Genomic DNA, 27,687 nt, shown 5'->3' on the forward strand with positions numbered 1-27,687 from the left:
ACACGCACATATAAATACACGATGGCAGCGGGCTCAAAACCAAAACATTATTTTGAAAAGAATTGAGAGGACATTGAAAGTATCACTGGCTCTAACTTTTTTTTAAGAAGCCCCCTGGGTAATGTTACAACGTAAAGAAATATTCAACCCCCTATGTACAACTAAGCTTAGGAAATATGAATGACGGGTCTTGAAGGCAGGCAGCCATTCCCTCGTGAACATAAGGTTGAAGTCATGTTTGTACATAGCAGTACCTTCTGTCACCATGTAAGATTATTGATGGATGAAGAACAACAAAGTTTTGTGTAATGATTTGGCATATATTTATACGTAAAAACCTCTTAACCAGCGAAGTAAGTATAAAAAATCGCTTTCGTCACATCTTTGTCCATCATTAATATGAAGAACTCAAAATTCCTTTCACAGGCAACATTCTCAACATCACAAAAATTTCAAGTCAACTGCCTTGTTACAAATAATTAATCTGAATCTTTCCTTATTAAGTTTCCACCCTTTTTTTTGAAAGAATTCTACGTTTATGCAAATCATGCAGACATTTCAGGGCATTACGTCTCAGTGGTTCTCTTCTAGTTTTCCAGGAGTATTTTCAACCTTTCTTACCCAGACCCGCTAGTTCGAGCATCAGTGCGGCTTCAAAATGTCATACTCTTTTTTGGGGTTTCTGACGTAGCTAATACTTTGTTTTCAAAATCTAATTGATCATGGGATCATGGTCGACCCATCCCTCTTGCTCCCCCATTTGGCGACTCATTAAAATCTATTAAGTTAATGTTTCGCCACATCTAAAACCATCTGAAGTAACATATTTATATATTCCATATATTGCTCTCTCTCTCTCTCTCTCTCTCTCTCTCTCTCTCTCTCTCTCTCTCTCTCTCTCTCTCACACACACACAGTCCATAGGATCGTCTCGATCTCTGGTCTTGTGCACTGGAATAACACTTGGCCTCTCCTCTGAACCCTTCGGATGATCACCACATTTGTTATCGATTCGTGTTGTGACCTTTGAAATGATACCCGCCACGCATTCCTTCAGCAGCCACGGAAACGCATTGTCTGGGTTTTTTTTGGATTCTGTCTTCTCCAATTCTGTTAATGATTCAGCAATATCTTCAACAAAATGACTTTCCACAGTGTCTTTTCTTGTGTGTGTGTGTGTGTGTGTGTGTGTGTGTGTGTGTGCGCGCGCGCAGGCTTCCATCGTTTGTCGTTCTTGTTTTGGTGGATTGGGTCATGCATTTCATGACGGACGTAGTTTTTTTTCGAGGGCTGAAAAATTACTTTCCATACTGTAATGTAACAAGAGTGTTTACCCTCGCCATCCGGCGCCCAGGTTTTTCACGAATTCTAGACACGAAAATTCACATCATCCAATTTTCCATCTTATCATTTCGCTTTAGTTTTGTTACGTAATGGTTCTCATAGTATTTTTAAGATTATACATTTGTATAGAGATTATTGTGATTTTTTTCGCAATTGTATAGATGGATAATATTTTGTTCTGGTTTGTATAGATGATATATATATATATCATCCACGGAGAGGATGATATACTCCTCAGAATCAGTTACATAAGAGTGTGTGTGGTGCCAGGTTATCAGTACAGGGACTTTACTATGAACCAGACATGACAGGTTCAATCCCATGGTGAGATGTGCGTGGGTGTAAAGTCTGGCTTTGACAGACTTAATTTTCTTTGAAAATATTGAGTGGCGACCTTAAACTTTTTTTTTATTAACAATTTTGTTCACTTCGGTGATTATATTTCAGACTTATTGCAACCATTGACGACCTACATATCTAAATTGTATATTAGAAATTTGTTTATTTACTATGGGAGCTTATATGATAGCGACATCATATTCATAAGTTAAACTACTTTAGAATAGTTACCTATCCCAAATGCGATGTTTTGAATATAGAAAATGAGAACTGGTATGGGGAACTAAATCGTTGATACCAGAAACTTTATATTGGAATGATTGACTTTATTCTATTGTTCGAAAGTCAGTGGAACAGCGAAATGTTTAATATTTCATGTACTTGAAGAAAGACAGTAGATACTGTTCCGTAAAATGTTGGAATATTAAGAGTGAAAACCCCCGTAGGCGTAGGCGGTGACAGCGCCTTGGTCCACGGCCCGCACCTCTATGGTTTAAATGCCAGTAACGAAACTCCAGTTAGGGGAAACTGTCCTCTGTTACTGACCATAAGTCAAAACGGGCCCGTCTGGGATGGGACCAGGCTTGGTATCGAATCTAGGGTAATGTACTCGGTCCACAGCCAATCCAAGCTGTTAATCCATTCGTCCGGGCTGGTCGATAAGTGGGTTAGGCTGTGTGTGTGTGTGTGTGTGTTGTGTGTGTGTGTGTGTGTGTGTGTGTGTGTTACGGAGAGAAAGTTTTACATTCACGTCTTCCCATCTCTTAACCTTGTATATATCTGTATCGTCTTGACACACACACACACACACACACACACACACACACACACACACACACACACACACATACACCTTCCTGCAGTTGAGTTTTACCATATATATGATAATAGCATCGAGGTTTTCTTTCACTTCTTCCCAACCTCATTAGTTTACAGTCAATTCTGGTTTAATTTCGTCATTCGTCAACTTTGGAGGCGTTTCTAGGTCCCCTTATATGTTAAAGAAATCTTTCGCGTTCACCTTCCATCCTGGGTTTGTTCTCACCCGCTCACATACTCCAGGAGAAGTCCAAATCCTTCTGCCAAATCCTTACATGGATCAAGAAGATCAATGATCCCAGGACTGGACTCTGTATTGCTCCACTGTTGACATTCATTCCTGATGCACCCGGTAGTGAGAGAGGAGTGTAGAAGAGAGGGTTGCTCTCAGGGAGGAACTGAGTGAGTGGTTCGGCTTCCATGTTGCAAGGGATCCTGACTTGATGCTGGGGCGGGGAGAGGGGAGGATGTGCAAGGATGGGTGATGTGGCAGAAGGGATTACAATTTCAGAAAGAGAGGAAATGACATGTAGTTGTAGTGGAGTGGTAAAAGTGAATGAGCCTAGGAGAAAAGCGTGTGTATACAAAGGCAGAGAGAGAGAGAGAGAGAGAGAGAGAGAGAGAGAGAGAGAGAGAGAGAGAGAGAGAGAGAGAGAGAGATTTGATTGAAGAGTGACATAAGGTGGGGGAGTAAATGAGACAGCTCCGTCGAAACGTGCTGACCACCTCGCCAGGCCTCGGTGGGCGCGATGGGGTGACGATCTTAACCTTGGGTTTGCATTTGAGATTGGATGCTAAGGGCAATCATTTCTTTGCGACAAGTTACCTTTAATGGTTCGGGTACACTTCAGTCTTTTGTCACCAACACTTCACACATAACAGTGAGGAATTCGACCAGTCATATAGCGTCAGGATTAGCTGCTTTTTTTTTTTTTTGTGTGTGTTTGGCTATGTTTCCGGAGCTTCCAAATGACATTTGATGGGTGGGAGGAACCCAGGGAGGTCGGCTACTGTGGCCTGGTTACCAGGAAACGTGGCAAAGCTCTTCAGAACCTTTTGCCGTCGCGAAATATGAAAGAACATAGAGTGGAAATAATTCCCAAACGCTATAAGCTTCGTATGAACAACAGTGCAGATGTTAAAGAAAAATATATATGTAGGGGAAAGAATTCAGTATGATGCTGGATTGAATGGTCCCTGATACCCATAAAGAAAATTATTAGAATCGAAATCTGTATATTGCAGGCGAAACATGCATGAAATATACGATTTTAAAAGGATTGATAGGGAGAATGTAATTATGAATACTTGGGGATATACACCTGCCCTGTAGCTTAACACAGATTGTGCAGACGTCTGCTCTTGTGTCTTGTTTTATCTCTCGAGCCCACGTACCAGTGATTTAGTTGGAAGCCATCCGTACCTGCGCCTGACTAGACCCAGGAGAATGTGGTAATTTTATCACTCTGGCCTCACGGTGTATGGCAAGCCCTTGGAACCACTGCTTCCGCTCAGGACCAATATTGTTGGCATAACAAATATAAAATGTACCTTCTCCACGCAATAATATAAACATAGAAAACGTTGCCCCCCCAGACCGGGACAAAAGAGAACGTCATCCATACACTTACAATATACAGGGGTAACTATTCTAGAAAACATACTAGTTACTCGACAAGATATTTTGCTTCACATTTGCCTGAGGTATATATTATAGGAACTCGGTAGCCGAGATGTTGACGCGTTATGTTTTCACGATGCATCACTGGTTTGTCTGTACCTCATGTGGTTAGGATGGCTCCAGGAACTGCCTAGACAAATAATGTAGCAAGATTAAGAAAATTTTTCAATACGTTGCAGGGCCCTTCACCCTGTTGTAAAGCAGCTGTGAACGACCTTATCTGCAATTTTCACGTAGGAAAGTTCTATGAAAATGCTAATTCGGCAGGACTACTGTACACATTATTACTCACAACTTAGCATTTTCTTACGCATGAGCTTTGTGTCATTATGACCCGTGAGGCTACAGGGAAGATGCCGTGGACTGAGGTCTTCTGTATCTTGACTCTGGAACTGTTGACCACGACGCTGGCTCGCTCTTGGAGTCTGCAATCAGCTTCAAGCGCAGCAGGGAAGACGGTGGTGATGCTGGCGACGTTGGCGAAGGAGAGGGTGGTGATGCTGGCGACGATGGCGAAGGAGAGGGTGGTGATGCTGGCGACGATGGCGAAGGAGAGGGAGGTGATGCTGGCGACAATGGTGAAGGCGAAGGTGGTGATGCTGGCGACGTTGGTGAAGGAGAGGGTGGTGATGCTGGCGACAATGGCGAAGGCGAGGGTGGTGATGCTGGCGACGTTGGTGAAGGCGAGGGAGGTGATGATGACCGTTTGTCAGGTGCTGACGGTGTGGACGACGACGATGGCAAGTTTTCCAGCGATGGTGCCCGAGTGACCGGTGCTGAAGAGGGTGGGTAAGGGGCGGCTGGTGATGGCGGAGAGACGGCTGGTGTTGATGTTGGAGAGAGGACTAATATTGGTGATGCGGGAGAGGGGGCCGACCGGGATGGCGATCTGGGGGCGGGTGACGGTGGTGAGGAATGGCTCGTTTCCAGCGAGGGAAGAACGGCTGGCAGACTGGATCGGGAGCGTGCCCCGCGGGCTGATAGAGAGAGAGCGAACCCGGACCCGGCGTTCCTCAGAACTTGGCTGCTGATGGATGAACCCGGCGCCGAACAGGACGCCACCTTTGACGGCATCACCCGTGAATGTATGGGCTGCGCTGGGGAGCCTGGCGCCGAGTGCGGCCTCCTGGCAGGAACCAGCACCGGACGTGGGTGCCTTGCGGAGGAGATCACCACTGTGTACACTGCCAAAGCCTGCGGCTTGACCTGGATGCTGCAGAGATCGGACAATACCGACGGCGTCGCTGTAGTGGCTGCTGGAGAGCTGGTGTGCAGGGATGGGAGAGTTTCATCGGAGGGGGAGGTAAGGCCCTGCGGCGCCTCAGGGCCCTGGCTTCCATCGGACATAATGAGGGACACTCGGACCGAAGACCTGTACCAAGACATGACAGGCGTCACTAGAAGACACGAGACAATAGAAAACATGACACAGGAATTCACGTCACTTGAGGACAACATTCCTACATACGTACAGCGTCAGTGAAATTACATGGGTAGTGTGAACATGCTAGGCTAAGTTTTACCTCTCAGTCATTAATGAAACCACCCTAAATTTTGCACTTTTTTTTTCCCCTTTCTTGTTTGTATAACTAGAATATCATATAGAGACGCTCAAATCCTCACCCAGTTGTCTTAATCACATGGAGAGAATAATGATTCTGAGTTAAAGCTACGGTAACTTTTTCCCCTTATAGCTTTATCCTCTTGCAATCTGTGCTGGAAGTTGGTGTGATATGTATAGGATGTGAGTATTTACAATGTCGCACATATTATGCGAACACTTTCCTGTAATCCACTATGTGGCGCATTCCTGTTTTTAACATCCCTCCAACTATTACTACGGACTGTACTTGCCATGGCGAGATTGCTTGCTGACGAGAGACACCTCATCCTTTGAGAGCTCACACCTGCCAGCATATTTTGGCCTACTTCTGTGTGTGTAACTTTCTGAAGACAGACGAAATGCAACTGAAGTTCTGGAAGCTGTGTGACACCTGTAGTTTACTCTAAGCAGTTAATTTCTGTACCTCTGGTATCACACCGTAATGGTCTCTGTACTGGGAGGGTGTGCCTGTGAAATTGTGTTAATAGACTAGCACGGGTATTTCTGATGCATCCTGTTTTGTGGCCAGATATTTTTTTTTTTTTAAGTAAACATGCGTACACATCTATAGTGCACATACGTACATGAATCCAATACCCAAATGACACTCTATGAAACGCCTCACCTGTTGGACACGGGGACATAGTGACCACCTCACCTATTGGAAACGGGGACATAGTCGATGAGGCCGACGCCAGGGAGCCAACGTGAGTCGCCGCTCTCGGCCACTGCGTCCCTCCTGCGGCTGCCGCAGCAGGCGACCAGGAAGAGGGCGGCGGCACCGCAGCAGCTGAGGAGGAGGACGGTGAGCGCCACCAGCACCACCGCCACCGACATGCCGGTCTGCGTCCACGGCACCGTCATGTTGCTGCCAGGGAAGTGGAGAGGGTAGTCCAGCATGGCGGCTGGTGAGGCCTGTGGCATTGAGGTTGGTGGAGCTCTGTTGTGGTGGGGCTCTGTTGTGGTGGGATTGGTGGAGGTGTGAGGTGGTGCGGATGGTGGAGGTGTGTGTGGTGGTGGGGATGGTGAAGGTCTGTGGGTTTCTAGTACTAGCAGTGGGGAGATGGGGGGTATTGACAATAGTGGGGGTTAATGGTAGTGGCAGTGGTGGGGCATATGGTAGTGGCAGTGGTGGGGCAAGTGGTAGTGACAATAGTGGGGCTAATGGCAGTCAATGGTGGGGGCTAGAGGTAGTGATATTAATGACCCATGGAGTTGGTGTTTCTGATGCTGTGTTGTGGTGTGTTGTTGGACAGGATTACACAGGTGACGTCTGCGGTGTTGATGCAGATCGGGTCCTTGGTAAATATGAATAAGTAGTGTTGTTGGCGCCGTGTCGTTGGTAAAGCTGAATAAGTTTGGTGGTTTGGTTGTTCTACGTGGCTGTTTATAGTTTGCCTTTGGCTGTATTTTCAACACTACTTTGGTGGTGATTAAAGTCAATGTTTTTTTAACTGTGTTCTTGAACTAGGCATAATAGTACAAACAACCCCTTTCATGTTTTCATGTTTTCACTGTGTTGGTTTTGAAGTTTATCGAAATAAAAGCTGAATTATTGCTGTTTTATGTTGTTTATGTCTGTATCAAGTTGTGCAGTTAATATACAGAGTAAAAGATACAGAATCTCTCTGCTTATGGACAGGAGGTGCACACAATAGATTATAATACATGGGTGTTAAGGGAGTGCAACGTACGTCTGGCAAGGATGTAGATGAGAGAAATTGAGGTAGACTTTTGGCAGCGTCGTTCTCGTTTGCAGGTAAACAACGAAGATGTGATTGTCATTTGGAACCATAACTTTTAAATCTACAAAGTTTTCTCGTAGTTTGGTAGCACTTCTAGTTCTTTCAGAGGCCTTGTGGGTATTCTGAGGAATTTATAACTGCTCATTTCGTGTGAGAATGTGTTGTTAGCGTCACTGATTGTGTTCTTTTGCATTTATCTTTGTTTTCATGTTCTGCTGCATTCAGTCAAAGACCAGAATATTCATTCTCCTGTACGTGTGTAAGTGGTTAAGTTCAGAGGTATATCAAACACATCAAAATACTCGGTGTCGAAAGGGGTCAGTCAGCACTGATCAGCTTAAGGAATTTGAGTGTTCGTATTAAAATTTCTGTATTATAGTATTCGAAATATCGAAAGTTAACACAAGATCAGTTGAAACTATTATAGCTCATTACTAGTTATTTTCATTATTATTCCTGAAGATAACACAAACAGCAGTAGCAAAAAAAATACTATAGAACAAAAATAATAATATTGATTTACTTTACTGATAAAAAAAATCATAAGGTATCGAATGATCTTGTGAACTATATAATCAATAAACAGTTCACGCACCTGAAAACTTGTGTACAGATACATGATATGATTGATTGTAATTTGTTTATAAATTTAGGATCCTACGCTGAAGGTACGTTGGTGCTTAGCAGGAGTTGTATAAATGTTAAGTACTTACACTCCTGCATTCAGCCTTAAAAGCATAACTGTTTACACTGTCGAATGATTAATGAATTATCGTCTAATGTACTATACTATTGTGTCATATCTTTACGGAATATATATGTATATATCCATCACACATTCTGTCTCACTATGGACAATATACAAATTCTAAACTACACTTGAAGGACACTTTCACAGTATGTGGTATGACAGTTTATATTTTCCAACTGTGGTTTATATTTTTCAACTGTTTCACCCGCGATACTCCAGAAGTTGCCAAATAGATCAAGTAATGTACAAGAAATCGCTAAGGTTTCGCTCAAAACAACAAACAGCTAAGAAAATCTGGATACCCTTCCCTATCAATAAATAGTTGTGTGTCATCTGATATACTCTCGAATTTGTACGTAACATCATCATGCAAATAGGTTGTATGCAACACTGGTCGTGCTCACGTACATACCGTTCACACTCACCCTGGTCGAGGGGGCACAGTGGATTATGTAGATAAGGATATACCTGTCAGATACATTTCTGGTACACTACACACGATTCTTATACACCTTTGCACATCTGGCTTTACATGCATTATGATGTACACACTTTGCCGTGTGCATCCCTGATCATAGTCATTTACCATGTTTTATGTATACACAGTAACTGCTCTGTCATTTCCACATTGGTAGAACTACCCATATATATATATATATATATATATATATATATATATATATATATATATATATATATATATATATGGTTATTTCAATTTATGTACAAGTACATATAGTAATTTTGTACGTTTATTAAACGTGTCGATATAGCATTTACCAAGTCATCTGTACGTCGCAATCACGCTGAACATGTACCTACAGTTATAGCACATCACCTGGCTTTCTACTCAGAGTTACCGCTTCACTATATCTACGGTTACCACCCAGTCATGTACTTACAACAGTCACCCACGGGCACGTATGTACGTAACATCACCAACCGCTCATATATACACAGGCACCACCGAGTCACGTACGCAATATCACGCCGCCCAGTTGTGTATATTCAGCGATTACTTTTCTTTTTTTTTAGCAACTACTTGAGAGGAACAGAGCAAGTGTCAGGTTCCCATCGGAATCCTGAGATCGAACAGTTCACCCATTCGTTTCTTCTTTTAATAAGCAAGGTGTTTGTGGTTCACTGGTAATCCTTCAGACATTCCGTGGAGCTAATTGACTCCACGCCAAACTTCAGAAAACTTAGGCGCGTCGTGGTTGGTCGATAACGGTTGCGTAAGTCCCTCAAAATTCCTTCGAGCGCCGGCGGCTTCGAGACCACGGACATTTCGATGCTGCTTCAGGGCGCGTGTTTTGGCATTCACTTGTACTCCTCCTCCTCATCACTTGTCATTTACCTACGAAGCACCCTCTGTCCTCTCCGTCGGTGTTAAGTAAACATCGCAAGTTTCAGGAATGGATTGTTTCTGCTGCACTTTTAGATTTTCCGTTGAAAGTTTCTGTCAACCATCTTTCTCTTTGGGGGCAGTAGCCTAGTACACAACTTAGGGGAGGGGGGGCTGCTTCTGTCGTCGCGGGTAAGTCCCTCCTCCAACAAGAGACGTGTGACGCCGGGCGGCACAGCAGCGTGCACGACGCGCTGGTGAACTGTGGAGACTGGAGTTCACGTGATCCGGTCGGAGGCTGTCGATTGGAAATGTCACGAGAAACGCTGGAAGCGGGTTACATGTGAACATGATGATGACGTGGTCATCTTATTGTTATAACTCGTCATCATCGAACATTACCGGCGAAAATTGAAAAGATGATAATTACGTACTTCTGAGTACCTTCTCTTTTGTGTTAATGTTCGAAGTTTAGCGAGGGACGCGTACTCCGATGTCTTAATCGTTAGGGTTAGGGCCACCTGGAGCTAACACGGACCCCCGGGGACTTGTCGACGGCATATCTCCCCGGAGAGGGGATCCAGGGGGGACCCACGATAGAAGAGGGGCAACAAATGATTATAAAATCTATGTTTATTACGATTTTATGTTGTGATTTGATTAATTTCTTCATTAATATTTAAGAATCTCATCTCTCTTCCAGGCTCTGGGGATTTTACTCCAGTATCTCCCTCGCTGTCGGTGGACCTGGCTGGGGAAATCGATGTCCAGATGTTTATATATTAACGAGCCTTCTGCACGTCCGTCTTGCCCAGGTAAGGCATGGATGAGGTTGTCAGTCGCCTTTGTATAGCATCTCCTCCTATCCTGATCACCTTTCCCTTTGTATCGCGTAGCACTGAGATGTGATGAAGACATGAATTGCTTATCTATCACCGTTCAAAGGTTACTAGGGACCAGTGAACGTTATGTAGTGGTTAAATGCAGAAAAAAAAGACAAGACAGTTACATTGTATCAATTATGGTGAAAGCCTATTTCGAAGTTAATGTCTTTACGTAAGAAAGTACTCGTAGTTTACGTTTTTAGAATCAACGTATCGTTATGTAGTATCGCATTCCACACCCTTTATCTTAAGGATTCCTTTATATTGACTTAATTACAGACTTTAATACTCTTAAGCTTAACAGGAAAAATGCTGCGCCAACTCATTACTGGGCCTGTAGCATTTAGGGTTATATCTAAGTCCCTTGTGTTAGGCTTTGTTCCGCATTCCTCAAGAAAGAATATACGAATTTACTGTGTTTTTTTCTATTATTTGCGATGATGTATTGGTTTTTGACTGTCTCGAACCACGCCAGCTCAGCAGGTGAGCTGAAGGCGGAAGTTGCTAAACATTTGATGCAGTTATGTTGATAATTTTAATTGTACGACATTTTTATTTCCGCTATGCGACACCTTGTGTACTGGGCGACTCTGGACTTGTACTTCGTTCATTGTCTCGGCTGATGATAACCGGAAGGTTGTAGGGTAAGATGCGGACGGCAAGCAGGAACAAAAGTAGAGGATGTACAAGTGGAAAGGCCAGGTGTTCAGATGTGGTCAAGGTATTCTGGTGATGGAGCAAGGTGTACGGGTAATGGGGCCAGATGGGGGTCAGGTGTACAGGTGACAGGACCAGTTCACCCTGCACCAGAGCATGTTCACCCTGTACCTGAGCATGTTCACCCTGCACCAGAGCATGTTCACCCTGTACCTGAGCATGTTCACCCTGCACCAGAGCATGTTCACCCTGCACCTGAGCATGTTCACCCTGTACCTGAGCATGTTCACCCTGTACCTGAGCATGTTTACCTTGTACCAGCACATGTTCACCCTACACTTGCACATGTTCACCCTGCAGCTCAACATGCTCAGCCACTAGTGTATCGTGTTCTCATGGTTCATACAGCAGGTTTACGCCCCTTTACCCTATCATCCCAAGTCATAACCATTTTGCTGGCATGTCCCTCTCGCCTCGAGCTTCATAAGACTCTCCATTAGACACAGCAGAATGTAGAGTTTACCTGGCATAGTCGTTGACGGAGGTTGTGAGCTTAGGGGGGTAACACGTTGAGGTACCGTGGTCTTGGGGGGAGGACAAGTGAGAGTGTCTGGCAGGAATGGCAGGCATGTTAGGGGGCAAGGAAGACTAGCAATAGACGTCAGAAGGTGGGTTGGTGGCGGGCCGCACTGTGGAGGCAGGTGACACTGAATGTATATAGAAAGGAAGACGCGCGTTTCGACAACCTGTCTGGATGGGGAGCTTTTGTTGTTTTCTAGATACGTTGCAGGGTTATGTGTGTGTGTGTGTGTGTGTGTGTGTGGTGCAGCAATGGCGGTAGAGAAGAAAAGTGAGTCAGGTGAACGTGAAGCTGTAACTGGCTTCATGATAGGGTGAATATAGTAGGGTCACGGTCAATCGAGGTTAGGAAATGAATGGAGAGAGAGAGAGAGAGAGAGAGAGAGAGAGAGAGAGAGAGAGAGAGAGAGAGAGAGAGAGAGAGAGAGAGAGAGGCGGATATATCTATATGGCATATACATGCAGTGGTGTTCCATTTTAGGTGACATCGAAGTACGAATAAAATTTGATGGTTGGAAGTCTGTCTTTACTGGGTAATGTTAACAAACTTCTTACAGAATATTTCCAAAATATTTACAAAACTCTTAACTGTACCTTTGATATCTTACGTGTCAGACAGTGTGGGCGTTGTCTTGACCAGAATCTCTCAAAATATTTCAAGGCTGAAAATTCTCACCTAGCTCTAACCATGAAAATATATATACATCTTTAAATTAGAAACAAAGGTTATATCACAGATATATGACGTTATACAACGAGTGCAAAGATCTATGCCTTTTCTGTGCAACACATTTTGACGTCGACAACATTAATTAATGAAAACTGTTGGGAAGAGTCCCTCTCTGTCTCCTTCACGACAGGATTTTTCACTGTGATGGTGATCTTCTTACTCACTAGGGTTCTGTTAGTCAGTTAGAATTTGTGTTTCACAAATGAGTACAGATTGATCGTCACTTTTTCGTCCCCCCTTGTCGTGATCAAGGGGGTGGTCAACCACTGTTAACTGGTCTGTCTCCCCCTGCAGGGTCAGAGGTCAGTTATATATATATATATATATATATATATATATATATATATATATATATATATATATATATATATAAAACTGACCTTCAGCGCCAAGTATATCCCCTCGTACAAAATATAAATGGTCCTCTGTGTATTGTTAGTGTGAGCAGCAGTTTACATGATGCAGGTCGCAACAACTTCGTGGAGCGGGGAGCGTTCATCAGCATTGCTATAGCCCGCGTCGAACCTTGAGACGAAAGGTCGGATATCCGAGAATCTTCTGTCGTCATGTGTGGTTCTGGGAACCGACAGAGGTACTGTTGTTTACGTCGGGGCTAGAAGTGGAAAGCCTGTATCCCAGGTTCTTCGTGGTGGTGGCCTGGTGTCATGGAATAGCCCTTGTGGTCGCCCGCTGTCAGGGAATATTCAAGAGGCCGACGGCGTTACTGTTCTCCATGTCGGACTTGGAGGTGAACAGCCTGTATCCCAGGGTCTTCATGACGCCGTGGCAGTGGTACTGGGTCCTGACCACGTCCTCGAACTTCATGACTTTCATCCATCTGCCGACGCGGGTCATCGGGTCGTGGCGGGTGCTCCAGGGCTCGTCCTCGTCGGAAGTCAGGTGGTCCTCCAGGTACTCCTGCACTTTGCGGTGGTAACTCAACCCCGCGAACTTGAGGACTTCTTGGCTCTTCTGGTAGGGGTCGCGGGCGAAGTCCTCGTACCGCACGAGCATCACCCGCCCGGGGTAGTCCTCCTTCAGCACCGCGAAAGTGCTGAAGTCCGCGGCGAGGTCGGAACACAGGTAACCCGGGTCGTTGCAGGCGCGGGTCTGGCACCAGATCACGCTGCTGGCCCTGGAGCTCATGACCGCCCGCGGGTCCCGCACCAGCCAGATGAGCCGGGCGTGCGGGTTCCGCAGGAGCGGCGCCAGGAGCTCCAGCCGCGCCCGCACCACCTTCATGACGTGGACGGGGAAGAGGGAGCAGAGGCGGGCCAGGATGTCCGGATTGTAGCACTTGGTGCGCGGCATGGCGCTGCACATGGACCACAGGCGGGCGTTGCGCACGAACATGTCCTGGTTGATGAAGGCGAACTTGAGGTAGTCATCTGCGTCTGCGTAGTTGCACTGCAGGAGACCATGCAGCAGCCGCCCTATCTCGCCCTGTCATGGACACAGTAACGTCATCAGATGTCTTAGGACACACATGTATGGGTTGACAAGCATATACTGCCTCATGCAAACAGTGTTTGGTTACCTATATAGAAAGAATCTTGGTCACAGAGGCAAGAAAACTGTGCTCAGGGAACCCTGCATACTTAGTATAAACTATAATGTCTGATAAGCGTGAAGAAAATATAAATGGACAACTACCACTGAGGTATATGGGCAGGCTTACATACACATGTGTGTAAATGATTTTTCCCTTTAGGACGCTAGATTCTACTTAGGGGATTGTGATTCTCCTTTGTCATAGCCCGGACACATAAGTGAAGTGGTTCGATTTCGTATGGGTCGTCAGTTTAATATTTTTGCTGTCTGAACAGTGTGTATACTTACATGAAAAATTAGGTGTCTTTCCTTCTCAGAAAATGGAAAAAAAAAAAATGATGAAACTGACGTAAGACAATTAGCGCTACACAATATCTTATTCCGTGATTAAGATGGACACTCTCGTAGCAGACAGCGCTAACCAGCTTGATGACGCCGTCCTACTACCGTGTATGTACATGGAAATACTTGGGAACTGAGGTGTAGCGTCAAAAGGTTAAGAAAAGTGGCTTGAAGTGATCCGTAAACAGTAGTAGAGTAGCTGGCTTCCCACTGACACGCGACATTTTGGCTTCCTTGATACCTGCAGACTGCTGCAGAAGGGATAGGGTCTGGTGTTGTACCTGGTGGTTGTCTCTGGGACCCAGCTGCTGGAGGCCGTAGGACATGAGAGGCTCATAATGATAATAGGCTCCAGGGTGGGCGGCCAGGATCTCCCCGAGCAGAGTGGAACCGCTGCGCCACGTCGATGACACGATCACCCTCACAGGGGTTGTCGTGGGCGGCACCTATGGGAAGAAGAGCTCCGTCAGTAGCTACATAAACACACTGCTGCAAATTCCGACAACAGTGTCACTCGAAGGTTGTGATTAACATGTAATTTTAAGATTCGTGTTGTGTGTGTGTGTAGTTGTGTGTGTGTGTGTGTGTGTGTGTGTGTGTGTATTTCTGAAAGAATCCTACATGCCTAGGAATTTCCGAAATTCAGGCCAGACGCGAGAAATATAATCCTTTATCAGAGAAGCACAAGTGTGTGGGTTCATGTCCCCCAAGAAAAGTGTTAGTCACAAAATACATTTCTTATATTCGGAGTCGGTTAGATTCTTTGTTGAGAACTAGATGCAGTAGCGAGTCAGGTGAAGCTTTTGTTAGATCCATACACAGTAGCGGTTTAAGGGATGGTATTTGTGAAAAGAACCTTTTGTTGTCACTCTCCTGTATTCTACCAGAGTTTACACAAAGACGGCAGATGACCTCAGCGACCATCAGATCCGCTATTATCTGTCATTGAGCCAGTTTGGTAGACTGCTGATTAACTGGCTCTGGTATCGTGATTAGACAAGGTTTAAATATATGTTTATTTAGTATATTGTCGTCTGCAGTTTATTTAGGAAATAGCTTGGAGCAGAAAAAGTACAATTGTCATTTGATAAGTATATAGGCATATTAACCTGTAACATTTTATTGCGTATTATTAGGTAAATCTCAAATCAACTTTTAAGATAATAAACAGCTATGTAAAGCGTATAATAGCCTTAAGAGGATATAGGCTACTAAATTAAATATCCCAGAAGAAACCTATGAATGGCAAAGAAAATAGAATTGTATGTGATCTGGTTCATTACCCCCAGCAGTGGATTGCTGCTAAACCAATTACCCACGACTACCTCCACCAACAGCCATTTTCGAAAAGTGTATAGATATTATATAACAAATTATAGTTCGCAGTTTATTTATCTGACCGTAAATGTTTGATATTTTGATTAACTATATTTGATTAAGTTGTCAACTGAACAATCTATGAAATGATAATAGTGATTAACTATATCTGAATAAGCTGTCAACTATACATTCTATGAAATGATAAAAGTGAAGCCCCTAAACCTGGGTCTCGCCTGGCAGCCAGGCATAAACAAACTTCGCTCCGACTGTCACCGTATCTCGACCAAAGTTTTGTGTGTGTCAGTATATCAGTGTATTTTTGTGCGAAATCGTACCTAAAACTCAGAAATCTGTTTTTCATGTCTCAGAGAGAGGCTAGAAAAGTTTTCATATATATATATATATATATATATATATATATATATATATATATATATATATATATTATATATATATATATATATATATATATATATATATATATATATATATATATATATATATATATATATAGGATGCTGAAATAAGTGGCAGGCGACATTAAAATTGGTTAAATGAATCGTTTGTAAATTACGGTATGATACTTGCCAGAGACGAATACGTGTGATGAAGTGAATTATTGTCGAGTATCAGGCTAATGAACAAGAAAAGGCAACGAAGAATATCACTATTGTATTGTAAGTACCTGTATTTTGCGTAATGTATAAAGAAATATTCGGTGATTGTTACACTTTTATGTTTAGCGTAACCTGTTGGCCAGATGACGTAAAGTCGATAGGCTCTCTTCATTGGTCAGTATTAGCAGTTCATTGACTTAACTGCATCGTTGCAATATGTAGATGTTCTGAGTGTATTGGATAAGAAGACTGTTATGGAAGAATGCCTTGCATTTCGCTCTGTAGTCTTAAGTGTTCTCATGAAAGTGTGGAGGGTTCTGAGGATCAGGGAAAATGTGGAGTAAAACAACGATTATCGTAAAACTTCACAAATTTAACCGAGCTTCGCTGAACCTGTGCAAACCAAACATAGCTCTACTGGAAGCCTAACTTAATGTAGCTTAGCAAACGATTAGGGAAGTTAGGGTAAGTTATGCTAAGCAATGCTGGGTTAGGTTGGGTTCAGAGAGGTTAGGATAAGGTCAGTCATGTTTATTTACAATTCGCAACGTTTAACTCGCGTGAATGTGACTTCGTGTAGGTTATATGCAGTGTTTTAAGCCTGTGATGATCATGTTTGGTGAGGCTACCCTAGGTTAAATTAGCGATTTAGGAAGATTTGCAACCACTTAAAAGCGGTAACCAACAGCCGCATTATGTAATTATGCAATGACGTCTCTAAATCATCATCTACAACATTAAACTGCTCGATGTCGTTTGACCCATTGCCGATTAGTGGCACGATAACCAGCTATATATATATATATATATATATATATATATATATATATATATATATATATATATATATATGGACATTTACATGGATACTTTGGTTTTGAAAACAATGCTGATGCGATGAATTGAATGATAAGTATGCCCATTCTCTACATCAAATAATAGAAAACGGTGCTTTGATAAAAGTGATGGAAAACTACTAGAAATTTTCATATCGTGTGTGGAGATGGTAGGGAATTGCACACCAACACCACCCACACCACCGTGGTAATGGTAGGTGTTAGTATCCACTCACCTGCTGGTGCTGAGCGCTGTACATCCTCAAAACCCGCTGCACGTCCAGGTCGTGGACAGACTGGATCATCTCCTCCAGGGATGGCAATGTATACTCCTCTCCCCCGGCCTCACTCTCGCCTGCAACAAACACAGGGGGAGCACATGTGTATAAAGTATCACAAATTAAAGTGATAGTGCGCATAGATCTCGTTAACATTACCTGATCTGGAAAAAAAATAACTCATATTGAGTTCCCATCTATCGCTACAGTTCAAATTCGATATCCTTGATACATCCTGTTTTAACCTAATCATTTCGGACACTTTCCTCTGGCTGTACGGTATAACGATTAATTTTTATTGATTGTTTCACGAAACTGTTGATGGTTTCATTGTTTTTCTGCTCCTGGAAAGAAAACTTAAGATTGGAGTACGGTAGAAGAATAGAGGTATTTTTTATGGTCAGATTTTTGGTTTTATGTCGGGTGTAAGGTGATTGTATAGAAACTAGATTTGTTTTCATTTTCCCGTTCAAGGATGGCCCATCTCTGGCAACTCAGTCATGCAGTTTCCCGGTGGCTGATATTATGTCGCGTTTAGAGGTACCGATAGAGCAATAAGAAAATGTTGACAAATTTGTAGATGCAGAAATTAGGATGGCCAGACAGTCACACCAGGAGGCTTTGAATCATTAACATTAGATTTTATGGTACGCAAGATATTTTAAAGCTGTATGAATCGTTGACAATAGCTTGCTTGATAACAAGTTCCTTTTTATGAATGCTTTTTTTGCAGCTGTATTCTTTGTACCATTGTCTATATGACAATGAACTCACTGACTGAAAGAAGAGCTGTTGAGTTTGGATTTCAGACTGAAATAAAGTGACAGTGATCCCACACGCAGAATATTGTCGTCAGAGGAGTGTGGTACAGGCCTGGCCTTGGGTTCTGCTATCAACAGGGGCAGGGGGATGTCCACACTGGAGGCCAGCCTCGCCCTAACTTTGATCCTGGGACCTTACCTATTCGCCTGGAAGTGCCGTCCACCATGGGAATACTAGCCTCAGGGGGCAAGGGGGATAGAGAGGAGAGAGAGAGAGAGAGAGAGAGAGAGAGAGAGAGAGAGAGAGAGAGAGAGAGAGCCCTGTGTAAGTGTGGGATGGGAATGGTTGGAGGCGAGCTAGGGAAATTCTCTGGTCAGGAAGGAGGGAAAGGGAGTGGGATACCAAGAGCTGTTAAGGGCCATTGTATGGATGTTGCGTGACACATTTTCCTGCAGACTGAGTTATTATCCGTGGTAGAGATAGCACATTAACTTGCCGGTTGCATGTTAATGTATAATGTGTTGCTTCCCGCCATGCACAAACCTAGAAATTTTGTGAATGTGGGGTTTTACTCCTCCTTGTTAGCCTGTCGGTTGAAAACACACACACACACACACACACACACACATACATACATACATACACACACACACACACACACACGGGCTTATGTGGTGTAGATTTTGGCGTCACTGATAATGATTCATGCGTGAGCGCGTCCGAGTTCAAATCCTTGGTGCGGCGGTTGGCCCACAACTAATCCTAGCTGTTCGTCCTCCCCTCGGGGCCGGTCAGTAGTAAATGGATATCTGGCTTAGGCTGGGGTTTTGTGAGCAAATGTGTACACACATATGAGTAGAGAAATGGTATTATGTAAGGTCAAGTGATGGTGCAAGACGATTGTAAAGACAGTCTTGTCACCAGTCTAAGCCCGGTGCCCATTATCGACCGGTTTTAAGGGGAGGATGAATAGCTGGGTTGGCTGCGGGCCGACCTCTGAGCCAGAGTTTCGAACCCGTGCGTTACTCATGGTCATCAACGATAACCGGGTCAAGTCCGTCCAGTTTTTCATGAAAAATTACAGAGGTTGTGCTGATCGGTTTGGGCTCCGTTCAATGTTTCTTTCACCACCCTTGTGAAAGACCAGCAGAACCGTGAACAGTGCCACTCAAAAAGAGATTTCATCGAAAAAGCGATTTTTGACATGATTTCAAGTTGACGTACAGTATGGCTAAATACTTCTGACAATGTTGAATTATGAGGGAAATTATCTTCGAAGTAAACGTTCATTGTGTCTAGATCGCAGTAGGAATCAAGTTGTGATAAAGCACGAACATGGATATAAGGCCGGTCGCCAATGTCAGTTACAACCCCAGCACGAAGAAGCAATATCGTATCACACAAAAGAAACCTCAGAAATTTGTGGGAAATTTTGTTAATCATAAATTCCGGGTGTGACTGGGCGGGTGGCGGGAGAGAGTGTGTCGGTTGGCCGTGAGAGGCTGGACACTAATGCATGGCCTCGTATGTTACTCCGCCAGGGGAAAAAACATAAAAGAAAACGGGAAATAGAGAGACTTATCGTACCTCCGGATCGTTTCCTTTACCTCAGAATGTTTTTCGTTGAGTTTGTTTCCTAGGCTGTCTGTCCTTTAACCGTGTTGTGTTGCCTTTTCCGCTTAAAATCTGTTATTTCCTGTTGAATATCAGAGATATTTTCTCCCGTACATGTTCACTATTTCCCGCATGAGTAAGGCAGCGCCAGGCCTCATACGGGAAATAAAAAAAATCGCTTGGGTCCTTCCTTTGTTCCTAATTTTGGAAAATGATGAAGAATCGGAGGATTTCCATTCTCCTCCTCCTCCTCTTCTCTAGTCGCCTTTACGACACGCAGAAGGGACGAGCGGAAGGGCATTGCTGGATTTTGCACGCAAAAGGATACACCGCGAGTTGAACATCGGTCAAGGTGTACAGCGCAGAGACTAAGGGTTTTCAGCAGCACTTGCTAAGAGCAAGGATATCAGTTTTACTCCTGTTCGCTCGCTGTTTCTGTAAATTTCACGTTAATAGATTAAATGCGTTGAGAAGGACGCTTAAGAGCACATTGAAAAGTCTTCGAATTATTCCGTTATCCACATACATTGTACTTCCTTCCCTCCCTCCACAACCCCAAATCCATGAGCGACTTACCTTTTCCTTGGGAGAGTGAGTCTGTGTTGGTCAGGGTAGCCAGCACCAGGTACCCGCCCACCACCAAAGCACACGTCACGACCAGCCAACGTCGCCGCCCCATCGCTCACGCCTCCGTCGGCCGCTGCCGGTAGCTCTTCTTCAGGAGGCGCAAAACCATCACACGCACCACCTGTCAGCCACCTGGAACCAGGATGTTACATTACGTTAAGCATTAAAGACATCCAGTTCAGCAGAGTAGAATATACAGAGTAGAATATACAGTTTGTGTTTAGTGTTTATGTAGCTGGGTGATCGCGAAGGGTTGGTTGGTACATGGAAGTGTCTGGGGTAGACACAAACAAGGAGGCACTGTGCTCAGTATCCGAACTGAGGCGCTTGTTACTGTCAGCGTTAACAGTGCAGCATTGAGCCCAAGCATGAGTCTGTGTTGGTACACCCCCACGAGCTATATGTTGATATAATAGTTGTATTAGAATATTACTATAGGAAAACATTTCGTGTAAAACACCCGTATGTATAATGAATAGTAAACACATTGTTAAGTTTTGCTTGAACATTTTCTATATGAGGAATAAAACATAAGCTTATAGACAGCAGTATAGCTCTGGGTCCTTTCATGGCTGTTTTTGGATATTAGAAGTGTTCAGAAACGGAGATTAATTTTGTAAGAGTCGAATAGCAAACTAGTGAACAGTGTAATTAGGCGCAAATAACATGGGTTGGACCAGCGTGTCTGGTGCATCAGACACTTGGGAGTGGAGTGCAGAGCGATGGAGATAGCAGCAGTACATTTGAAGGTCAACAGACACGCAGCTCAACAACGCGCGTCACGGAGCAGAACATTTTACTCACCTCTTATGATCTAAAAGTGTTGTTCGGTATGTGTCCTGTGAACTCTTACTAAGGTAGTGATAATGAATCTCTCGAAGTACAGAGCGGGCCTTAATCCTCCTGCTGACACATAGGGGAATCATGAGTCGAGGGGGAGGAGGGTTTGTGGATCTGATAAGCTGGTGATACGAGAGGCAATTATTGGTTCATTCTGCTGTTTCTCCTCGAGCGCCAAAGCTTGATGATTGGAAGAGCCTGAGCCTCTTATGACGTCACCTCAGTTGCCCAACCAGAACTTACCGAAATATTAAAATATATATATATATATATATATATATATATATATATATATATATATATATATATGTATATATATAAGATTAACTTCCGGAAAGTTATATTGTTTTCTAAACCAATTTCTAAACCCAATTTTACACACACACACACACACACACACACACACACACACACACTTGAGCATGAACATAACTTAGGCCCACGAGGGAACTTCATTTGTTTGATCACGTGACAGCAACAGCCGCTACTGAGAGGCGACCCCAAGAAACGTGGATAACATTCATGTTGAGACGAAGAATGTATGAGTAAAGAATGTAGGAAGGAGAAACACTTACAGGAGGACCAAACACTCACGCCAAGACGCTCCTCGTGACGTGACGAGAGGAGAACTTCGTGACGTGACGAGAGGAAATCCTTGTGACGTGACGAAAGGAAATCCTTGTGACGTGACGAGAGGAGAACTTCGTGACGTGACGAGAGGAAATCCTTGTGACGTGACGAAAGGAAATCCTTGTGACGTGACGAGAGGAGAACTTCGTGACGTGACGAGGGGAGAACTTCGTGACGTGACGAGAGGAGAACTTCGTGACGTGACGAGAGGAGAACTTCGTGACGTGACGAGAGGAAATCCTCTTGACGAGAGGAAGTCCTCATGACACGACGAGGAAGTCTTCATGACATGACGGGACGAATCTTAAGACATTCACAACAAAAAATCTGGTAGTAAAATAAAGTTTTAAAAGACAGTGCTCACAACTGAGAAACGGAGCGAACTCCGCCAAGATGGAGAACTAAATGAGACAAAATGCGGTGTACTTAAACACCCGTTTGTCCTGGAACCGTCCAGGGTGTGTGAGTTCGTCTCTGCAAATCTTCGTTGCTTCAGGAAAGAATGTAGAGAAATTACCTGGGTGTAGGATGGGATGATGACACACTGGAGTGAACTGGGAGGTGGTATGTGGTGAGACTCTCACAAGATTATGATGATGTTCCATATAGTAAAGGGGAGAGCAAGTGTATGGTGCACTGAGGGTGTGTCTGGTCTTAGACATTTCGAACGTTTGAAGATGGGTGTCGAGAATATTTGATTGGAGGTCATCATCTGGCGTTGAAGGCTCTTCACGACCTAGTAAGTCGTTAGTTTTAAAACACAAATAACCAACCAACCACGTGAGAGTGCGTTGCGAATCTTCAGCAGCGGGCCAGCTGACGATGCGCGGTGAGTGGGAGTCTGCTGGGGATGCGGTCTCGGTCATTTCCATGATGTTCCTGCCATTTCTGGCAAGTCCGAGCCTACATTGACGATATTCTTATCCATTTCCATCCCTCCCATACCGTATCTTATTGCTCAACACTGAGTTTCCAACCTTTTCTTGACTGTGCGAACCGTTCTGAACATTGATCCAACAACCGCTTCCACTTCTGCAATAGCTAGTTCTTTTTCAGACGCTCCAGCCGTCCGCTCCTCAAACGCCAGCCACCTCTGTCGTCAGGGTCACAGGCCATTCCTGCCTGACAAGCCCTGGTGGCAAACGCCCATTCCCGTCACGTCCTAGCCATTCCCACTTGGCACCCCTCTCTCCTCCCGGGCATTAGTTGAGCAGCCGTTCGTGAAACGTTTTGATGGAATTTAAACTTAAAGTAAACAGAAATGGATCCCGGAGGAAGCCTTGCCCCGTTCGCGCCGACCTAGCCCTAGCCTCACCCCTACCCGCCACCAACCTCTCGCGAGATCCACGCGATCTTGAGCCTCGCCATCTCGAGTGTCTCGTGAGTTACCCAGAGACACTGCACTTAGTTGATTGTCCGCAGTTCCTTCCAAGTCGATGCGCTTAACGCAAGCTGGGGCAGGCGTGTGTTCGCGCTAGTAACAGAGGAACACACACTTGTGTCGACGAAAAGTTTGTTTACGTTTCCATTTTATGTTCACGGTGGTGGGGGTACCGGAAGTCGAGACTGCGTCAGTGTGAGGATTTGGTGAAGTGATTTTGTAGACATCTCCCGGGATTTGAAGCATTTAGTGTAGCTTTAATTGAGATTTTTATTATTCGATTAACTGAAACTGTTAGCTTAATCCAGCGCGTATGCCTTTGGGATCTCTGAGCCTAAAACGCTTCATCATTATGTTGCTCAGTGGAATAGACCAACTTTTTTTTTTTTGCTACGATCTCCTGTTCGAAATTCGTGAGGAAGTTCGAACTTGTACTACTTATCTTAGATGAAGCTTCGAACTGAGCACCTCCCCCATCTTGTTACCAGTCATTTTGTAGGTGATTCACGGTTGAGGTATTGCTTAACCACGCCCTATAGTAGTTTCTGGTCGTTGTGCTAGAATATCCTGGTGGTTGACGATAGAGCCGCTGTACAGTAATTAAGGTCTTCACCTGCAGTGACGAAATGTAGGAGGGAGTCATTCAAGGCGGAGTATTGTGTAATTTGTGCGTAGGTTTTGTGCGACCGAGAAAACCTCGCTGAGTAGGTTCTACACACACACACACACACACACACACACACACACACGACCTGACCAGCTGGAACGTAAAGGTATGCCAGTTTTTTTTTTCTTTTTTTCCTTTGGAAAGTATGTGAGGCTTCTTCCACCATTTTTTTCCTGAGGTCCTCTGGAAGTGCGTACGAGTCAGAGCGGGAGCTCTTTGAGTTACTTGCCGTCTCTTTTAGCCATCGTACGATATGAGAGAGAGAGAGAGAGAGAGAGAGAGAGAGAGAGAGAGAGAGAGAGAGAGAGAGAGAGAGAGAGAGAGAATATATACCCTCCCTCCTCGAACTAGTGAATTAACCACGAAAATTAAGTTTTGAGATTCCATGAGAAGTTGAATCGGATCCATAATACCCAGGATCCAATTATACGCCACTTTACCCTCAGTGTCGTTAAAAGCGAAATTGCAATTAACCTCTGGTAAAAAAAAAAAAAAAGGTCACTGGGGGGAGGGGTGGGTGGGTGGATGGATGGTCGATGGTTCCCACAGTTGTCAACGTTTCTTCAGCCTTACTGCCTCTGCTTTATCATTGAATCTAATGATTCTCAGGATCAATTTTTTTTTTAATCTGCTGATTTTCAGGATCAATTTAATTTTAATCTGATCATTTTCAAGATCAATTTAATTTTAATCTGATCATTTTCAAGATCAATTTAATTTTAATCTGATGATTTTCAAGATCAATTTTTTTTATCTGATGATTTTCAAGATCAATTTTTTTAATCTGATGATTTTCAAGATCAATTTTTTTTAATCTGATGATTTTCAAGATCAATTTTTTTTAATCTGATGATTTTCAAGATCAATTTTTTTTAATCTGATGATTTTCAAGATCAATTTTTTAACCTGGTGATTTTTAGGATCAGTTTTTCATATCCGACCTTCTTTTTTTTTTTTTCTTTAACCTTATTGTTTTTACCAGAGAATGTTGATAGTTTAGAATCCCAGCTGTAACGGGCCGCCCAGGGTCGAACGCATAGGATTGTACCGTCTTGTTCAAGAGTCGTGCCCCTCGTGGTCAAGGGTCGTACCGTCTTGTTCAAGAGTCGTGCCCCTCGTGGTCAAGGGTCGTACCGTCTTGTTCAAGAGTCGTGCCCCTCGTGGTCAAGGGTCGTACCGTCTTGTTCAAGAGTCGTGCCCCTCGTGGTCAAGGGTCGTACCGTCTTGTACAAGAGTCGTGCCCCTCCTGGTCAAGGGTCGTACCGTCTTGTTCAAGAGTCGTGCCCCTCGTGGCCAAGGGTCGTACCGTCTTGTACAAGAGTCGTGCCCCTCGTGGTCAAGGGTCGTACCGTCTTGTTCAAGAGTCGTGCCCCTCGTGGTCAAGGGTCGTACCGTCTTGTACAAGAGTCGTGCCCCTCCTGGTCAAGGGTCGTACCGTCTTGTACAAGAGTCGTGCCCCTCGTGGTCAAGGGTCGTACCGTCTTGTACAAGAGTCGTGCCCCTCGTGGCCAAGGGTCGTACCGTCTTGTTCAAGAGTCGTGCCCCTCGTGGTCAAGGGTCGTACCGTCTTGTACAAGAGTCGTGCCCCTCGTGGTCAAGGGTCGTACCGTCTTGTACAAGAGTCGTGCCCCTCGTGGCCAAGGGTCGTACCGTCTTGTACAAGAGTCGTGCCCCTCGTGGTCAAGGGTCGTACCGTCTTGTTCAAGAGTCGTGCCCCTCGTGGTCAAGGGTCGTACCGTCTTGTACAAGAGTCGTGCCCCTCGTGGTCAAGGGTCGTACCGTCTTGTACAAGAGTCGTGCCCCTCCTGGTCAAGGGTCGTACCGTCTTGTACAAGAGTCGTGCCCCTCGTGGTCAAGGGTCGTACCGTCTTGTACAAGAGTCGTGCCCCTCGTGGCCAAGGGTCGTACCGTCTTGTTCAAGAGTCGTGCCCCTCGTGGTCAAGGGTCGTACCGTCTTGTACAAGAGTCGTGCCCCTCGTGGTCAAGGGTCGTACCGTCTTGTTCAAGAGTCGTGCCCCTCGTGGTCAAGGGTCGTACCGTCTTGTACAAGAGTCGTGCCCCTCGTGGTCAAGGGTCGTACCTTCTTGTTCAAGGCTCGTGCCCCTCGTGGTCAAGGGTCGTACCGTCTTGTACAAGAGTCGTGCCCCTCGTGGTCAAGGGTCGTACCTTCTTGTTCAAGGCTCGTGCCCCTCGTGGTCAAGGGTCGTACCGTCTTGTACAAGAGTCGTGCCCCTCGTGGTCAAGGGTCGTACCTTCTTGTTCAAGGCTCGTGCCCCTCCTGGTCCAAGGTCGTAAGGTCGTGCGGAACCTTCTTCGTTGAAAACTTCCTCCAGGATGACTGTCGTCGCTCGGGTGGCCACCAGTGAGGACCCCGGTGCTGTAATTACCGCCCATTGTCATTAGTCCTTAATTATTATCTTCAAGCTGAGGGTAATTTGGACCTCCTCCTCCTCTCTGTCTCTCTCATCATACTCCAGCATCAGTGTGGGCGACTGGCCGCCCCCCCACCAGCAGCAGTCATACTCAGACGGGGGAGGAGGGGTAGCGTTGGCCCTTGAGTTCCTCCATCTGCCTTTTGTATCACTTGCCTCCCTCCCTCCCTTCCGTCCTCTCACCCATGACTCACCTGCCTCACTCGCTCATCATTCCTTCCCCCGACACCCGCCTCTTCACCCAGACATAGCGGCTTTCTTCGCACACACACACACACACACACACACACAAACGGGCAGAGGGAAGCCTGGCATGTACCAAAGTGGGCCAAGCCCAGGTTGTATACTGACGACACCCAGATTATAATGCCTGAATTGAAGACAATTGAAGCCCCCCAAATTAAGAATGACCCCGTGAATATCCGGAGTTTAAATCCTGCCATACAGTTTCAGAGGACCGGGTTGGAATCCCATTCATGACCATAGAACATTATAATCGGCCTCTCACAATTTCGTGAGCCCCCCACCTGAAGCATCGTTTGAGGATGCTCAAAAAGCCCAAGGAAATCGTGGTGAATTGTTGGATTAGACTCAGACTGTGACCAGAATGATTATTAGCAGCGTGGGGGGGAGGGAAATGGCTCATACCCCTGAGATGGAGTTTTCCACTTAGCCCAGACAAGTTCCAGAGGATCCTCACGTCCACGGGAAATCCCTGAGGATCCTTATGTTCAAGGGAAGTCTCAGAGGATCCTCTCATCCACAGGAAGTGCCAGAGGATCCTGATGACCAAGGGAAGTCCCAGAGGATCCCTCGGGTCCGAAACAAATATAAGAAGACTCCAAACTTCGGGCCAAGTATCTCCACAGGGAATTACCCCATCCACGCAAGCTATGTAACACTAAGTACCCCGCAGACTTTATCGCTGACAATTAACGCGCCGAACGAGGTCGGAACGAGCGGAGAGTCGTTAGCGGAGAAGCAATTGGCGTTGACGGCAGATGATCACGTTACCCTTGAAGCTGCCGCGGATAGTCGGCGACAGAGAATGCTCCGGCGGGGATGGGGTTGGTGAGGGGAGGACGTCTGCTGATGGGTTTATCTCACGGTTTTGTCCACCAGTGTGTGTGTGTGTGTGTGTGTGTGTGTGTGTGTGTGTTGTTGTCTCCTCCTCAGGTGTTAGTTAGTTACCTGCTCGTGGGTCCTGGCACACCCTCTGACTACGATGGTACGATCCTGGAGCACGGTGGTACGACCCTGGAGCACGGCGGTACGATCCTGGAGCACGGCGGTACGACCCTGGAGCACGGCGG

General features: G+C 45.1%; 3 protein-coding genes across 7 annotated transcripts in view; 1 reads left to right on the forward strand and 2 right to left on the reverse strand.

The window, feature by feature from the left end:
* Pi4KIIIalpha (phosphatidylinositol 4-kinase III alpha) overlaps nt 1–27,687 on the forward strand; it is a 226,679-nt gene that overhangs the window by 12,129 nt on the left and 186,863 nt on the right. For 2 of the 3 annotated variants that reach the window (XM_071658781.1, XM_071658779.1), the window contains exon 2: nt 10,331–10,442. The gene's annotated coding sequence lies outside the window, so the exon portion shown is untranslated. Of the gene's footprint in view, nt 1–9,048; nt 10,443–27,687 lie in introns of those variants that run through there. The other variant, XM_071658780.1, reaches the window with a different exon arrangement.
* Nucleotides 1,184–7,032, reverse strand: LOC139747040 (uncharacterized). Its single transcript, XM_071658788.1, has 2 exons — nt 6,445–7,032; nt 1,184–5,555 (listed from the first exon to the last, which is right to left on the reverse strand). The coding sequence occupies exons 1-2, from the start codon at nt 6,708–6,710 to the stop codon at nt 4,526–4,528; spliced, it is 1,296 nt and encodes a 431-aa protein (XP_071514889.1). The 5' UTR covers nt 6,711–7,032; the 3' UTR covers nt 1,184–4,525.
* The window catches only part of LOC139747042 (carbohydrate sulfotransferase 1-like), a 57,174-nt gene continuing 41,746 nt past the window's right edge, over nt 12,260–27,687 (reverse strand). For 2 of the 3 annotated variants that reach the window (XM_071658789.1, XM_071658790.1), the window contains exons 2-5: nt 20,374–20,556; nt 17,380–17,498; nt 14,652–14,816; nt 12,260–13,920 (exon numbers count right to left, since the gene is read on the reverse strand). In XM_071658789.1, coding sequence (XP_071514890.1) covers nt 13,171–13,920; nt 14,652–14,816; nt 17,380–17,498; nt 20,374–20,476 — 1,137 coding nt within the window. In that variant the 5' untranslated portion in view covers nt 20,477–20,556 and the 3' untranslated portion in view covers nt 12,260–13,170. The remainder of the gene's footprint in view (nt 13,921–14,651; nt 14,817–17,379; nt 17,499–20,373; nt 20,557–27,687) is intronic. The other variant, XM_071658791.1, reaches the window with a different exon arrangement.

Source organism: Panulirus ornatus, chromosome 67 (assembly GCF_036320965.1).
Source record: "Panulirus ornatus isolate Po-2019 chromosome 67, ASM3632096v1, whole genome shotgun sequence".
Lineage (NCBI taxonomy): Eukaryota > Metazoa > Arthropoda > Malacostraca > Decapoda > Palinuridae > Panulirus > Panulirus ornatus.

Bases quoted from the DNA above. Each gene is read 5' to 3' on its own strand.
- LOC139747040 (XM_071658788.1), bottom strand. From the start codon at position 6,710: ATGCCACAGGCCTCACCAGCCGCCATGCTGGACTACCCTCTCCACTTC. The intron at 5,556-6,444 runs GTGAGGTGGTCA...GTCTTGGTACAG, and splicing joins TATGTCCCCGTTTCCAATAG to GTCTTCGGTCCGAGTGTCCC.